This window comes from Silurus aristotelis, assembly GCF_946808225.1.
Source record: "Silurus aristotelis genome assembly, chromosome: 29".
NCBI lineage: Eukaryota > Metazoa > Chordata > Actinopteri > Siluriformes > Siluridae > Silurus > Silurus aristotelis.
In genome coordinates, this window is record NC_139602.1 from 9,015,418 (window position 1) to 9,032,835 (window position 17,418).

General features: G+C 38.2%; 1 protein-coding gene across 14 annotated transcripts in view; it reads right to left on the reverse strand.

Moving 5' to 3' along the window:
- LOC310722670 (band 4.1-like protein 1) overlaps positions 1–17,418 on the reverse strand; it is a 107,825-nt gene that overhangs the window by 19,520 nt on the left and 70,887 nt on the right. For all 14 annotated transcript variants that reach the window (XM_083535251.1, XM_083535244.1, XM_083535248.1 and 11 more), the window contains 8 exons: positions 16,112–16,216; positions 13,987–14,029; positions 12,650–12,725; positions 9,894–10,112; positions 7,810–7,897; positions 6,032–6,184; positions 2,914–3,011; positions 1,478–1,653 (listed from right to left, as the gene is read on the reverse strand). In XM_083535251.1, coding sequence (XP_083391377.1) covers positions 1,478–1,653; positions 2,914–3,011; positions 6,032–6,184; positions 7,810–7,897; positions 9,894–10,112; positions 12,650–12,725; positions 13,987–14,029; positions 16,112–16,216 — 958 coding nt within the window. The remainder of the gene's footprint in view (positions 1–1,477; positions 1,654–2,913; positions 3,012–6,031; positions 6,185–7,809; positions 7,898–9,893; positions 10,113–12,649; positions 12,726–13,986; positions 14,030–16,111; positions 16,217–17,418) is intronic.

Consider the following 17,418-nt stretch of genomic DNA (forward strand, 5'->3'; position numbering starts at 1 on the left):
TCAAGAAATGCAATATGCTGTATATGTGTAGTTGTATGGAGTGTAGTTACTGTATCTAATCTGCTTATCAGAAGCATCGCTTAGCCTGGATCGTAAAGGAAGTAATAAACAACAGCACTACAACAGTTAACTAGTCAGACAACACGAACATTTGATCGTATTAATGTATATAACTAAATATAAACACTGATCAATATTATTCATTGTATTTTTATTAGTAGTAGTGCACTCTTTATCTTTATATTTATTTATTACTTTATTATTTTACTTTCCTAATTTTGATGGTTATTATATTTTTATAGCACCGGAACACTATTACAATAATAATCAGTGTTGTGCTTGTCTTACTAAAACATAGTAACTAGTTACAGTTACTTCATTTAAAAAGTAACTCAGTTACTTTGTTGATTACTTACACCAAAGAGTAATGCGTTACTGTTAAAAGTAACTTTTTAGTTACTTTTAATAATTGTTATTATTATTAGTAGTATAATAATAAGTATTAAGTAGTAATAAGTATTTTAAAAAAATCTTGTAGTGGTTGTTAATAATAATAATATTTATTATTGTTATTATTATTATTATTATTATTACTATATTACCATAACATTTTAACAAATATCTGAAATTAATTTCTAAACTTTATCTTTCGTGGGATCTTAAAACTAAATGCAGTGTTGATGAGCTCTTTCTGAAGAAGCTGCATTTGGTTCCCTCACATTGTCTTTCATCGAGCATTGCTTCCACTTTTTGTTTTATCTTTATTGTTTTAGCACTAAACGTTGAACTGATGATGTCACCGAGATTGGATTTGACATTTATATTCAGCACCGAGCTGCAAGTTTGTGTTATGAGAAGACAAGATTTCTCTCATTGTGAACCATACGTTTAACTGTGTCCTAAATCTGACTGACTGGATGCCATGCCATGCCATATGCCATCTTTTCCCGCTTATCCGAGGCCGGGTCGCGGGGGCAACAGTCTAAGCAGAGATGCCCAGACTTCCCTCTCCCTAGACACTTCTTCCAGCTCTTCCGGGGGGACACCGAGGCGTTCCCAGGCCAGCCGGGAGACATAGTCTCTCCAGCGTGTCCTATGTCTTTCCCGGGGTCTCCTCCCAGTGGGACGCGCCCAGAACACCTTCCCAGGAAGGCGTCCAGAGCTGACTGGATGTCCACTTCAAATAAAAGTAGTCTCGGAAAAAAAAACAATAAAACAAAAAAGCTTCGTGACCTTAAAAATGTTAACGAGCTTTCTGTGGCCGCAGAAGCTCAGGGATGCGCCACTATTCCTCAACTTCATGTTTAATTCAAGAGCTCTGATTGCCTGCCAGCGGAACAATGGCTTTAAAATAGGAGTGAAAAATCACGTCTTAGGAAATTAGATTTACGCAAAACACAATTGATTTCTTTAACGAGGGAATGGTTGAAAAAAAAAAAAACGCAGAACAGTGTGATTGCAGTGGAATTGTACACACCTCCATCCAGACTGCGGGAGAGGAGGTGCCTCTTACTGGTGGAGCGCTCGAAATGAGGAGCAGGCCGATCGATCAGAGAGCTGGCCTGCCTCGTCTGGGCCTGAGTCCGCCCGCTGTACCGGAACTTCGAACCCATTACCAGGAAACCTTTAGGAGGAGGTTCTGGGGAGACTAACCTGTAATCAGGGCCAGAAAAAAACATGAAGTATCATCAAGTAGCAGCTTGTAGATCGATAGATGATGTAGAGCGTCCATGAAGAAGAAGAAAAACAAGAAAGGACGAGGACATTGTCTCAGTATCTCAGTGTATTATAATGCTTGTTGATTTTAAAGTGTAATAATGCATTGTGAATGACTTTAAACATACGTTTCAATCGTTTTTTTTCCAGATTAAATACATGTTCTGAGATTCTATCATCGAGCAACTGTAAACTCAAACCAGAGTTTGAGGGAAATATTTTCGGAAACCAGTGCAGCAAAATGGAACAATTCCTCATCCACACCTACAATTCTACAAATCATCGCTCCTGGAGCAAATTACTACTAATAAAGACACTCGGTCTGTTTATCTCGGCAGTGTAAACGAAATAAGTGCTTTAAGACTGGAAAGACAAACACATAAAAGCATGTCTGAGCAGAAACAGAGAACAACTTACACACAGAGGAAGAAAGCGTGCAGCAAGACTTCAATCACAAAGCCGAGCTGAAGAACAGTGAGATACTACGAGAGCTTTTGTTGATGTTTGTCTGAATACTTTTTATTCGAGACTTGATCTTTTTGGCTTGTTTGTTTGGTTGATTTTTTTTTTCTGCAAGAGTATTAGCAATAAGTGGGAAATAGGAACTCAATGATTAAGGCTCTGGGTTACTGATTGGAAGATTGGGGGTTCAGGCCACTGTATCGCCAAGCTACCATTCTTGGGCCCTTGAGAAAGGCCCCTAACCCTATGTATGTTTGCTCCAGGGGTGCTGTATAATGGCTGACCTGTGCTCTATAAAAGTATAGAGGGGTAACTATTAGCAAATGTGGAAGTGGATGGGAGGAGCAGGGGGATTTAGGTCTTGATCTTCTTCCTGATGCAGCATGGAAATTATAAGGCTGGACCATCTGTCTTCAGTGTCTAAGGTGTGTATTTTCTATTCTCAAAACTGTACCTTTAGTCCTGGAGGTGAAGGTACACGACTGATTCAAGTCCTGAGGTGTTGCTTCTTTAACACCTTAGGACCAAAATCAGCTGTTTCAATCCAACCAGCTGAACCTCAAGTCTAGTTAACATGACTTCCAGACCACCAAGTGGATTTTTTTCCCTCAGAAAAACCCAGACAAGTCAAAGAAAACCCGCCATGAAAAGAAAATCATATGTAGCTCCACCACAGCCCCCTTAATAGTTTCCCAACCGTTCCTTGTATACATTATGTATAGTGGTAAAGTTTACCTGAAGAAGGTATGGTGCTCAATGCAGACCTTCCAGAGTTTTTTCGCAGCTCTGTGGTTGTTCAGCTTGAAGCCGATAGTGCTTTCGAACTGCTCATACTGCGAACAGAAGATACGAGCATTTCTCATACATTCTAATCTCGCCCGGATCAACCTCAATGACTCCATGGATGACTTTGCTAATTTAACAAACACATCACACACACACACACACACACACACACACACACACACACACACACACACACTCAGCCTCTATGTTGCTCCAAGGCCTAATTAAATGAAAAACATGAATAAAATACATCACTCCCAATCTGTTTTCTTTAAAGAAGATTCCAGAGTTAAGTTTTACAACAAATCAGATAGATTTTTTCTGATAAAACAGGAGAATAAAATTCAGGCAACACTCTAAATTTGTCCATTTTATCCCTTTTTTCTGGTCGCCGATCTGCAGCTGTGATGGAAGAAATGAAGGAGCTCTTTATGTGTGTATGTGTGCCGCTCTGTTCTGCCAGCGAGCCATCAGCAAGCCTGTCATTCAGAAGCCCGACATGCTGAGAGAAGATGCATGAGGGGTTTCACAAATCAAAGAGGTCGTCCACTTTATTCCCTCCAGGCTTATTGAAATTCATCAGCCACACTTGTGTACGCGTAATGGCTAAGAGACTCGAGAAAGCACTCAGCAACGCGCTTAGTGTCTCTCATTACCCCTTTAAATGATTAATAATGCTAAGATCATGTCATTCGGGATGTTTAGGAAATTTACTGTATACACTGTATGGACAAAAGTATTGGAACGTCTGACTTTTCCAGCCATTTGTGGTTTTTCTCCGATTTTCCCTCCATTTTAATTACGAGACTCAATGCCCCTAGTGCACAAACCCAGCTTCATTAAGATACATGGGTTGGAGTGGAAGATCTCCTGCTATAGGGCTCTGACCTCGACTCTACTGAACACCCTTAGGATAAATTCAAACACTGACTGCACCACAGGCCTCCTCACCTCAACTACATCATTACCGGACTTTACTAACACCCTTGTGTTAGTAAATATTGTCTCACACAGTGTGAGAGTCCTTCAGGTGCCTGTTGGCAAACTCTAAGCAGGTTTCCATGGGTTTTGCTCTGATCAATCTGCAGTGACTGTTTTCCTTTTGGAACTTTGTCCAACCTCCACACAAGATCTCCACAGCTCAGTCAGAGTGACCATCAGGTCAATTTGTACCACACTTCTTCCAATTTGAGGATTATGGAGGTCACCGTGCTCTTCAGAATCTTCAGGGCAGCAAGTCTTTCGCTTTGTGTTTTTCTGTTATGTAGTTTTTTGTTGTTTATGTAGCACCACGTTTCTGGAGGAACGTTGTCCCATTTCACTGTGTCAGCTATAAAAGCTTGTTGACCTGACTCTTGACTTGACAACAATTTTGGTAGCCCACTCCAGATCTGTGCCCTGCAACAATCCTGTCTCTGAGCTCTACAGGCAGTTCCTTTTATATCATGGCTTGTTTTTTTTTTCAGTCGATACCCATCGTCAGCCGTGAGGCCTTTTATAGAGAGGTACGTGTCTTTCCAAAACATGTGGTTGGATTCCATTGCCACTGGTACGTCTGGTACTGGTACTGGTACTGGTACGTACTGGTACGTCTCAATCAATTAACATTTACACAGGTAGACTCTAATCATGGTGTAGGAACATCTCAGGCGATGTCCAAACTAATACATTTTTGTTTGAAAAAGCATATTTTACCTCCATTTAGGCCTTTCGTCCAGACTGTGACAGCGTTTTCAGTCCACGAATACAGAGCTTTTAGAAAACACTCTCCAAAGTGGAATGATTCGAAAACAATGTTTTTGCACGTCTGTGTGACCTGTGACAACAAAGACTTCCATCCCGAGGCATCCTGAGGTTGCTCCAGCCCCAGTCACGTCCCACCTCATGAAGATTGTGGACCTTTAAAGAAGTAGATGTCGACCCCGCAAACATCCCAAACCATCTAGAGACGTACCAGTGGCAATGGAATCCCACCTCATGTGGAGTTTGGACACTGGACCTCCTTGAGTGTTTAAAGGCTCTGGCATGGAGAAGCTGATGTTGGATCTGTGATGATCGCAGATGTTGAGCTATTTTATGAGGTGCTCAGTAGCTCCTGGTACCATTACCTCAAATGACTGTATAAGACTGTAGAAAGAACATTACTCATAATCTTACACTCCAGTGCTCATGTTAGTTCTCACTCTCCACTGTTCTGTATTGTTTAAAGACTATAATCACACTCTTGATGTCACCCAAATGAGGATGGGTTCCCCTTTTGAGTCTGGTTCCTCTCAAGGTTTCTTCCTCATAACATCTAAGGGAGTTTTTCCTTGCCACAGTCGCCACGGCTGCTCATCAGGGACAAACACACATCATTCACCTTAACTGTTAAATTCTGTAAAGCTGCTTTGAGACAATGTCTGTTTTGAAAAGCGCAATAGAAATAAACTTGACTTGAAAACGACAATGCATTTTTAGTCATTCCCGCAACGTTTCAACTTTTTGGGAAACAAATTGAAATGAAAGTGTGGACGTGTAGCGTTTTTAGATTAAAATGCCATTTTCAAGTTTATCTGGATTAGTGTAGACGTCGTCTCAGCAACATTCAAGAAAATCGGGAAGCACCTGAGCTCATTTTCAAGTTTTGTTGTTGAGGGTCTGAATACTGTTGTATATGATTTTTTTTTTTTTTTTTTTTTTTTTATGAACAGACATTTCTAGAATTCTGTTTTCACATTGTCCCTATGGGGTGCTGAGTGTAGATTAATGAGAAAAAAAAAATCAGTGTGAACGGTTGTATCAGGCTGCATCCAAAAATGTTTGCTCTTGAATGCACTTCATAAATTATACAACCCCTTGTATGAGTCATTTATTATTTTCTGAAAACAACACGTCCTAAAGAGTTTTATTTCTCACATAAACACCTTTATAAATGATCTCCTAATCCCCAACAAGTATACACTTGAGTAACACTTACTGCCAATCATTACTCTCCAAATTTTATGTTGCTCCAGAAAAACTTTGACCAATCTGATCTGATAAGAATAATACACAAAGCACAGCAGCGAGATCAAAATTGACAGACCTCTCCTGGGCGGATCTTGATGTAGAAGTTGCTCCTCTTGTATGAGATCTTCAGGATCTTGGGCCAAGCGAAGCGGTTAATCCTTAGGCGGTCTCGGTAGATCAGCAGGCCGTTGGCACAAACGCCCAGCATGATTTCAATCCCTTCTGAATCCTACCTCGGAGCATCAGCAAAACGCAAGTCAAGAGAATAAAGTTTTAACAATTTCTAAATGTATTTCAGGTCAAGAACACTTTTTTTTTATAGCGCATGCATTATTTATGCTTCGCTCACATTATGAAAGATACATTTACAAACTGTGCTGTATAGTAAGGCATGTGCAGATTCTGACATTCTGATTAAATTGCTTAGCATGAATGGCTGCACTCTTTTGTGGGTACACAATATAGCCTTTTTGCCGAGAGTCAAATGTCGATTTAATGTCTACTAATAAACCATAAGCTGTGAAGAATGTCCTAAACTTGAAAATCTTTAAACTTTAATAATCAGTTATGAGTCATCCATTATGAAGTCTGCTTCAAGTTGTGCGTCATACACTTTGAAAATCTGATTTGAGCTGTAATACTGATTTGCGTGACGCACAAGTCTGATTCGTTTTACCAGTCACACAGATTTATGTCTGATTTGAGTTGTGAGTCATATATTTGGAAGTCAGATTTAAGTCGCACGTTTTAGAGTTTTAAGTCTTATATGAGCTGTGCATCATACTATTTCAAAACTGATTTAAATTGAGTGTCGTACATTTGGAAGTCTGTTTTGAGTTGAAATGTCATTAAATTAAAAGTCTAATTTGAGTTGTGTGGTTTACAATTTAAAGTCTGATTTGAGCTGTGTGTTATACAATTTAAAGTCTAATTTGAGTTGTGTGGCTTACAATTTAAAGTCTGATTTGAGCTGTTATACAATTCAAAGTCTAATTTGAGTTGTGTGGCTTACATTTCTAAGTCCGATTTGAGCTGTGTTATACAATTTGAGGTCTGATTTGAGTTGTGTGTTATACAACTCAAAGTCTGATTTGAGTTGCAAACCTATACATGTTAAAATCTGATTTGAGTTGCAAGTCATTCATTGGAAGTCTGATCTGAGTGGCAGGCATGCAATTTCAGGTCTGATTTGGTATGTCATACAATTTGAAGTCTTATTTGACTTGCAAGCCATACACTTTGAAAATGTATTTGACATGTGAGTCAAACATTTGAAAGTCTTATTTGAGTTGCAAGTCATAAGCTTTTACAAATCTCAGCTCTATTCTACAAGTTTTCTAGAAGTGAGTCTGATTTCAATAGTGCGTCACATATTTATAATGTCCAACTCAAATTGCAACTTGTCTTCTCTGAAGAAGGTGAGTTGCGAGTCATAAACTTTTTGGTCAGCTTCATGTTTCATGTTGTAGAGTCTGGTGCCTGAGCAGAGATGGGAGTTGTACGTTTTGAAATTCAGGATTGAGATCTAAAATCTATATCAAGTTTTGCGTGATAAACTTTGAAGCTGAATTAAAATGTGCATAGCGTTTGTGTGCCATACATTTTGAAGTCCAGTCCTTAATTTACACTTATGTAGCCAGAACAATAAGATCTTTTTAAAAAGACAAGGTCATAAAGCAGACAAGATGCCAAAGAAAGAAAAAAACATACATAGTTTTTAGTAGCAGTGTTGACAAGGTCATAGCTGAGAGATCAAGAAGTTTTGTAAAGCAGTCAGATCTTCAAGTGCTGTACTATGGAGTTGGATGATTACACCTGAATCTAAAATAGGAAAAAGTTGCTCCTGTGGTGTACCTTTGCGTGATGTAAGTCGACCCCGTACATGGACAGCTTCTTAGCATTCTCCAGGAAGTTAATTTCTGCCTCAGCAGGCGTCATGCCCCTGAACCACAAGATAAAAAAGAAGTGTGCATTAAAACAGCAGGAACACTTCCCATTCGACTGGGCTGAGAACACAATAAATAAGTTAGCCAGGAGGTCTAAGTCAGATCTTATAGGGAACCAAGATCTCTGTGTATGCCTAAGGAGCTTCAACACTACCTGCCAATCACTGAGCCCCTGACTGTGAAGCTTATTGGCTGTCTGACTCAGTCGGAATCAAACAAACAGCCTGAACCGGATTCAGAACAAACCAGGCCAGGTTCAGGAAAAGGTCCATTACTGAGATGTTACATAAACTAAACTGCAAAACTCCAAGACAGACAAGTCTGCAATCCAAGAGCAGAATATCAAACAGAGCGCGAAAGTGTTTCGCCGTGGAAAAGCCTGACGAAAGCCTCTAGCTGAGATCAAATTAACTTCCTCCTCTGTGCCACATTTCATTACAATCATCATTTCATTAGCAAACAGTGCAGGAAAGCATGCATTAAAAAACGTACACAAACATTGCCCGGGTCCTTATGATACCTCATTTACATTAAAAACGGTATTGAAAGCAGCCTTTGGACACATATTTTTACATATTTATCACCATTAATGCATTCAATTAATGAATATACATGTCAAAGATATTAATACTACATTGAATTCACTTCATTCAAATTCAAATACTTATTCGATGAATTGATTCGCTATTTGCGATGCTCTAGATAAAATCAAATCTCTGCACTCTTTACCCTATACCATAATTGTATTTGTTTAGTGCTATAGCTGTTTCTTTCGATCAGTACCAACATCCTCAGGAGATTTTAGATTGTCATTTGTCATATAATGTCATACACTGTACATGCACCATATGAACAGAAGCATTGGATCACAGGAGCAAACTCAGAAGATCCAAACTCTGTTCCAGCATGACAATGGTCCAGTGCACAAAGCCAGCTCCATGAAGATCCTAATTAGTTGCAAAACCAGCTCTTCCTTGTTAGCTCCAATTAATTTTCCAGCCTTTTATTGTCTCTGTATGTAACATAGCAGGGGGGCCCAAAAACTCACAATTCAAATGTAGAATTTACAGGTTTCACCAATAGGAAGAACATGTGTATAAAGTGATGTTTCACTTCATACACATCTCGAGTCATCATACCTTGTGGATACCTGTGAGATTTGTGTCAGTCACTTTGTTGGATGGTACAGAATGATAAATTTAGTTTATTTCAAAAATTATTTTGCTTAATAAAACTGCTGCATGATAAGTGCTTATCACCAAATCTCATTTTTCTTGATGACATTAAAAATGTTACTGAAATGGAAAAGAATTGCTTTGTGTGTGTGTGTGTGTGCGTGTGCGTGTGTGTGTGTGTGTGTGTGTGTGTGTGTGTGTGTGTGTGTGTGTGTGTATGTGCATCATCACGGTGTACCAATCTACCTTCCTCTGATTCTGAATCTGATTCTTTCCCAGGTCTTATAAGCAATTGTTTTCTATTAATCTCTGGGAGATTCTATACAGGTATATTCTGTTCTAATTTAATTCTGTGCATTAATTTGTTTTTTGATAGATCTTAGAGCACGCTTGCCAAGGCATTTTAGATGCTTTTTAGATACTGTATATATATATATATATTTCTTTTCCAAACACAATTTTGCATTCACTTAAACTTGAAAACTCAAATCTGTTCCAACATGGCATTGCCCGTGTGCACAAAGTGAGCTCATTAAAGATCTGGTTTACATGCTTTGTAGAGGAAGATCTTGAGTGGTCTGCTATAGAGCTCTGATCTCATCCCTACTGAACACCTTTAGGATGAATGTGAATACTGACTGCACCTCAGACCTCCTCACCTACATCAGTATGACCACAAATATCCTTAAGCACATTTCAAAATCTAGTGGAACATCTTCCCAGAAGAGTGGAGGGAATAATAATAGCAAATTGGGACTGAATGTGGAATGCAATGCCCAAAAATCACATACCAAAACTCAAATGAATTATCGCTCACCGGTAGGTGCGATGCAGCTCCATGACTCTGTCCTCCAGCTCGTGGGTCTGGTTGGGGGCAAAGCGGAAATCGCTGACGTAGTCTGTTCCATGCTCGTCTTGGTCGTAGTCTCCGAGCTCAGCCTGCACGGTGTAGGAACCCAGCAGGGCGTGAGTGACGAACGAGCACGGGAGCCGACCAGACAGGATGTCATCACGCAGCTGAAGGCACAGGAAGTACCTACGAGATATGGAGAAGAAACTATGACCGGGAAGACTATGAAACTACGTTTTCCGGCAACCAACAGAAGGGCAGGGTAAATTGTATTGTATTTCTGACTCATTAAAAATCAATCAAACAGCCTGAACTGGTCAGAACAATCCAGAGGAACAGATGCAGGTCCATTTGAGAGATATGCAAAACTTTTAGTCTGGAAACTAAAAGCAGAATATTAACACAGAGCAAAGTGTTTGCCATGGAATAGCCTCTAGCTGAGAACCAGTTCCTCTCTGACAGACATCATATCCTTAGTAAATAATGCAGCAAAATCATGCATTAAAAACATCAAATACACCAAATCTACGCATATACACAAACATTCTCAAGTCCCATTAATAGACAAATCCGAGACACCATTGTATCACTTACATTAAAATGTTCTGAAAGCAGCCTTTGAACATATTTGACATGTTTACACGTATTATCACCATAGATCTTTAAATGTAGTCGGTTTTATATGTCGAAAGTGTTACAGCCACATTTGCATTTACTTACAAGGCTTTATCTGGTTCAGTAGCTCACAGACATTTCAAGTAATCCGATGCTAATAGCATATTCTATTCAATCTGGATTTATGAAATGATATTTCTATATCTTTTTGCTGATGACAAAATCTGTTTGTCATCTCCAGGCTGGTTAGATGCCTAGTTAGCTAGCTAAATGGTCCATTATAAAATGAAGCGTTTTTTTTTTTTTTTTTTTTTCCTGCATTGCAAAATGTTTGTAGGTGCCTCAGGATATTGTTATCGTTTGCATCTTTCTTCTTCCGAGACATGATTTAATGACATTTTCACAATTTCAGACATTTTCAGACATGTCTCTGACTCTAATTTGTCATTTAAACCAGTAAATATTGTAAAATAATACAATAATGTAATATACATTGTCACAGTCTTTTATGGCTTTTGAGAGACACATGCTGGGTTTATTTGTTTCGTTGAAACAAAATTGGTCATTCAATGCTATGAAGATTTACTTTGACCAAACGAATATAAAATTATCCAGATGTTCCACTTTATTTTCATTGAAAAATCCTCCCTTAGCATGAAGAACAGCTTTACACACTCTCTGCATCCAGACAGTTCCTCCAAACATTCAGCTGAAATTAGTCAAAGTTGTTCTTCACTAGTTGGAGATTTCAGATCAGTTCGAAAGGGATTTATGTGCCGTTCCATGAGAGATAACACTACAGACAACTGTTTGCTCTCTAGATAATGCTTACAGAGCTTGGAGCTAATATCCGTTGCTTCTGCTCATTGTCTTGTTGTATGGCGGAGTCTGGACAATACTGCATGGTGTTAAAGTATGGAATGGTAGCCATGTTGGTTCCTTTTACTCGGAATAAGTCTTCAACGTTCTCTGCTCCAAAACAACCCCAAACCATTGAGTTTCCATCTACATGTTTGCCTGTGTGGGTGAGGCAGTTTGCTCACATCTTCTATCCTGTTCTTCATCTTACACAAGTTCTTGTGTTACAGCAATCAATGTTTCATGTCTAAGACCTTGAGATCTCAAATCTCAGGACCTCTCGTAGTTCCTTGAATAGCAACATGTAACTGTTTAAAGGCTCTGGCATGGAGAAGCTGGTGTTGGATCTGTGATGATCGCAGATGTTGAGCTATTTTATGAGTTGTTCAGTAGCTCCTGGTTCCATAATCTCAAATGACTGTATAAAACTGTAAAAAGAACATTAACCATAATACATTACATTCCAGTGCTCATGTTATTTCTCACTCTCCAGTGTTCTGTATTGTTTAAAGACTATAATCACACTCTTGATGTCACCCAAATGAGGATGGGTTCCCCTTTTTGAGTCTGGTTCCTCTCAAGGTTTCTTCCTCATAACATCTAAGGGAGTTTTTCCTTGCCACCATTGTCGCCATGGCTGTTCATCAGGTATAAATGCACACCATTCACCTTAACTCTTTCTGTAAAGCTGCTTTGAGACAATGTCCGTTGTGAAAAGCGCTATAGAAATAAACTTGACTTGACTTGACTTGAAACTTGACTCATGTCGCATCTGTCCAGGAACTATCTTCCAGTCTTCCAGTAAAATTTGTGTGTTTTGTCTTTTAAATAGTCGGTTGAATTTAAACAAGAGGAGCATGCATGTGTCTCAAAAACCATACAAGACTTCAAACTTTTGAGTGGTGGTCCATATAGTCAGAAATTGGTTATAAACATTTTTCACTTAAAGGGGCTGTTTGTAATTTTTAGAGCCCTCTATCTAAGTTAATGAAATGACAATCCTTTTTAACTTTTTACTGTGGATACAGCATTATCATTTCAGCTTAGAGTATAACCAATATATCAGCCAGAAAACTCTACTTAAATTCCTGAAATAAACCAGAATGATTCAGAACAGGGCAAAATATCAGTTCATAGTTTCCAGACAGTATCTGTGATATGACAAGATAATGATTTAATGCAGATCTAAAATGACAGCTAAGAACCAAAACAATGCAGTCAGAAGGATGAGTGCAGCATCCATCTCCTACCTGGTGATGTCCTCCATGAGCTGAGAAGGATCTGGAGGGTAGAATTTGACTGCGAAGGCAAAATGCCAAGGAGAAGCTGAGGACACAGAGACATATTACATCATTCAAGGAATTGCTCTGGCCTTGTCACCTCATAAAAGTCAAAGTCAAAGAAAATGTGTGTGTGTGTGTGTGTGTGTGTGTGTGTGTGTGTGTGTGTGTGTGTGTGTGTGTGTGTGTGTGTGTTAATGCCTGGGTTACTTTTTATTCCTTCTCTCAAAGAATCTGTAGACACATTAAAAACCTCAAGAACATGGCGAAAATCATATACACTGCTAATGATTTAATTTCATGTAGACAGGATTCCTGAGATGATTTTACCTCAGAATGCATGTATACAAACTTTATCACGTTTTTTTCAACTAGCTGGCTAATGTGAGCTAACCTAACAGGATTTCTGAGAAGATACATACATTTTGATGATTCTTGTTAACCCATTAACAAAATAGAATCTCGTTTTTTTTTCTGGAAACCTAAACTCATAACAATCATGCTCAGCCAGTTAGCTGATGTTTTTGGATTCCTATTGATAAATGTAAAAAATGTCACTGTTAACAAAAGCTTGACATTTCAAGACCTTTTTAACCTTAGTTATTTATAATATTCCACACTTTATAATGGCTAACTAGCTAACATGAGCTACGAGAGGATTCCTGAGATGATTTAAGCTCATAATATACACAGTCTATAGATGTTTTTGTTTAGCTAGATAGCTATCATGAGCTACACTCATGGTACATGCTCATAATCTTCACTAATTAAGCTAGCGGTTTAGCTAACTTGAGATGTGTCTCATGTATAGAATCTTTACTTAGAATAAAAACCAATCTTGTTATAATCAGCTGACCAGACATTAAAATTATGAGAATTTGTATTTATAAATGTTAATAATATTGAACGCGTAGCCAGCAAGCTAATATAATACCCTGTCAGGATTACAGTGATGATTCTATTGTCTAGTAGTTGCTAGTGATTTGAGGTGAATTGAGTTAAACGTATATGATTTCTGAGAAAGATTTTTGATTTGTATTGACTGCTAATGCGATCCCGTTTGTTACCTCAAGCTAGACGCCTGTTTCTAGGGTTTCTAAATGTATCAAAATGTATGGTGGTCATACATAATAAATAAATAATAAAGCTGGAGAGTTATCTAATGTCAAATTAGATGATTTATAAGATAACTGATAGATATAGAGGTCAATAGAAGCATGTTAAGGCTCTTGTGAAGATGCAGTATAAGATGCTATGTGTTCACTTTTGGAGAACAAAGTGACCGTTTTTTTTTTTAATGCACTTACTTCGCATTTGCTTCTTGATCTCCTTGGAGGGGTCGAGCCAATTCTGCAAGACAAAGCACAAACATTTAGACTAGCGTTTGCATGCCTGCCACATGGCGAATTCACACCACGCTGCCTTTGCTTCCCTTACGATCTCTCACTAATTGCATGGTTTCCAGTTCAAAGCCTCTCCGTATGTTTAATTGAAGGAAAGCAGCACGGTTCTCTGGTGCACTGAGCAATCGGGTGGGCTCGGCCCCATGCAAATCTCAGCATCTATTATCCTTTTTTTTTTTTCACCATGCGGTGCATTTGAATTAGCTCCAGCTTTCACTAATTGTTGTGGGCTATTGGTGCAGTTCACAGCTGATCAACAGACTTTAGAGTATCAGCAGTGGCTTCATTTCTAATCTAACGCCCTCCTCACCCACAACGTCGAGGCTTTTAGTCTGACAATTGAACGCTGATCTACAGAAAGCATTTCCTCAGCAATTCACACAAATCTTGTTTTAACTTAAAAGCCCATATGCATTTCATGCACCACAGACACGTGTACACGACAGTGAGAAATTGAATTAGACGTGTCTTTTCGAATGATCCTTGTTTCACAGCCCGGCACAGCTCTTCTTGGCATTAAATTAGATTTGGAAAAATATAAAAAACAAAAATGCGTTTCTCTTGGAGCAACATTTAAAAAAACAAAACTGCGAACAGCACCTAGTTCACGTATTTAATCTTTCTTTCAGCATTTTGGCCTCCATCAACATTCCCTTTAGGTCTTGGTTAATACTCTTAATCAATGATTTTAGTCAGCTAATGAGTTTACAGGGATACAGTGGATGATTTAAACAACAATCAGCCATAATGTTAAATACCACCTGCCTAATATGGTGGAGGTCCCCCTCTGCTGTCTGAACAACTCTGATCCTTTGAGACATGGATTCTGCAAGTCTTCTGAAGGTCTGCTATGGTATCTAGCACGAAGCCATTAGCCATTATAAATTTTGATATTCATATTTATTTCACTTAGCACATTTTCATGATTCAGCAGTGTTTTTTATTTCTGTAATAAAGTTCAGTACCATTTTACATGGAGTGCCATGTTTGTTTTTTATCAAGTATCCCTTTTTATAAGTTAAATAGGTTATCAGTATGATCCAAACTAGCTATTGGTATAGGTGAAACCCACTATCAGTCGACCTCTAGTACAAACCACCGCATACAGAAAACAAAACCTGGTGTTTTGGAGATGTTTTGAACCAGAAGTCTGGCCATTAAACTTTTTCAAAACTGCTTAGATTCTTAACGCTTGCCCATTTTTCCAGCTTTCAACACATCAACTTTGAGCAGTGATTTTCAGTGGGGGTTTTTTTTATAGTTGATCACTGTATAATTTCTAGAAAATGAGATTATTGTGTTCAAGTTTCCAGAGTAAAACGTAAAACCGCTGTATATAGCTGACCACTTGTTGCCTGAACAACCTGTAAATATTTAGAGCTGCGACTAGGTAATAATGATGACAGAATATGCACACGTTCTTACTCGAAATGGACCAATTGCACCAGTGACTGAATCTTCACAGCATTAAACAAGAACGCTTTAATCCCAACAAAAAAAAAAACTTAACACAACAGCTGCCTGCAACACTGCCAGTGGCATAATTACGCAAAAAATCGCTTCTGTTACAAGCAATTTGCCTGTCCCCTCCAGACTCAACATTCACCATCCTGCAGTGAATAAACAAGTCTTTTAAATGCACTGCACAATGGTTTTTCTGCAGGAGGTCTGTTTGTTCCATCGCAGTGTTCTCTCAGATGTTAACGTTCGAATTGCTTGCTTAAGTTGATTCTCTGGGAATATTGTAGTCACAATCTGTATCCGTTTAGAGCTCTAAGGATTTTTATATGTGTTCAGAATAAAACCCACAGACTGCTGTTTAAATCTGTTTGCCATATTGTTTGACAGATTTCAGTTCGCTCTATTTTTCCAAATAAAAAATCGAATTTAGGGAAACCCTGACCAGGGAGTTACTTAAGATCGTAAGCTAATGGTGCAATCTTGCTAATAAAGTACATATACCAAGTCAAATGGAATACATATGAGTATTTGTATATATATTAAACTTTCAGTTGAGAGCTCTCCTCACCTTTTGGCTGTCTGAATCGCTGAAGGTCAAGCCGAAGTAGTCCTTCTCAAGCAGGTTGAGATGTTCACACACCAGATCCAGCAGCGCCTGACCCTTGCAGTGCTTCTGAACACATGAACAGATAAGAACCAATGAAATACATCAAAGTATTGAGAATAATGATGTGCAGAAAAAAATGTGCTAATAAGCTAGCAAACCTAATAATGTATGCTAACAGGTTTATTTCGGTGGTTGTTCAAAGCTCAAAGGAACTACGGGTGTCTTTCATTGGAAAAACAATTCTTATGGTAATGGTGACATAGTGAATGACAACCTAATATGGTGTATACTTTAAAAAAAAATATTGGCACCCTCCGAGCTACTTCCCATAAATGATTGTGGAGATCAATGTTTTGACTTTGTTTATATATATATATATATATATATATATATATATATATATATATATATATATATATATATATATATATATACATACTAACTTGTATATATACCTATATGTATATATATATATATATAAAGCTCAAATACCACTGACTGACTCACTCACTCATCACGAAATCTCAACAACCACTGAACGGATTGCAATGAAATTTGGAACATACCTTCCTCTTGGGTCTTAGGTGCTCACTAAGAAAGGGTTTTGAAAAATTTGCCCTGGATCGCAGCTAACTCGCGAAAAACGCGATTTCGCACGCATTGTAAATTCTTCGAAATAACAGTACGGATCCTCATGAAACTTACTACATTGTTTCTTATTAGATGTTAGATGCACAATAAAAATGATTTTCAAAGTAGTTTGCCCTGTATCGGTACTACAAAGGGGTAGTACGTTATTTATTGATGTTACGTTCTGATCTCTGATCATCCAGTCCTGCTCAGTGCTTACTGCTTATTGCCATATTGCTTAGCGTTCTGCCTTCCGTAGCGAAGCACGGGTACTTTCAGCTAGTATATATATATATATATATATATATATATATATATATATATATATATATATATATATATATATATATATATATATATATATAAACTAACCTGTTTAATTCACTCATACAACTAATATTTTCTTCATCTTTTCAGGTTTTTTTATTCTGTATAAATTCAATAGGTATCAATTTGGCTGGGTTTTGACTATTGTTGGGAAGAATGTGTACTAGAAGGCAGAGAGGTGTTTACTTGTCACATATACATTATATCACAAAGAAATTCTTTCTTTGCATATCATAGTCTGGTAGGAAGCCATGACACAGCACCCTTAGAGTAGAGTGGGAAACTGGCAAAGAAATGGCAACTTGGCAAAA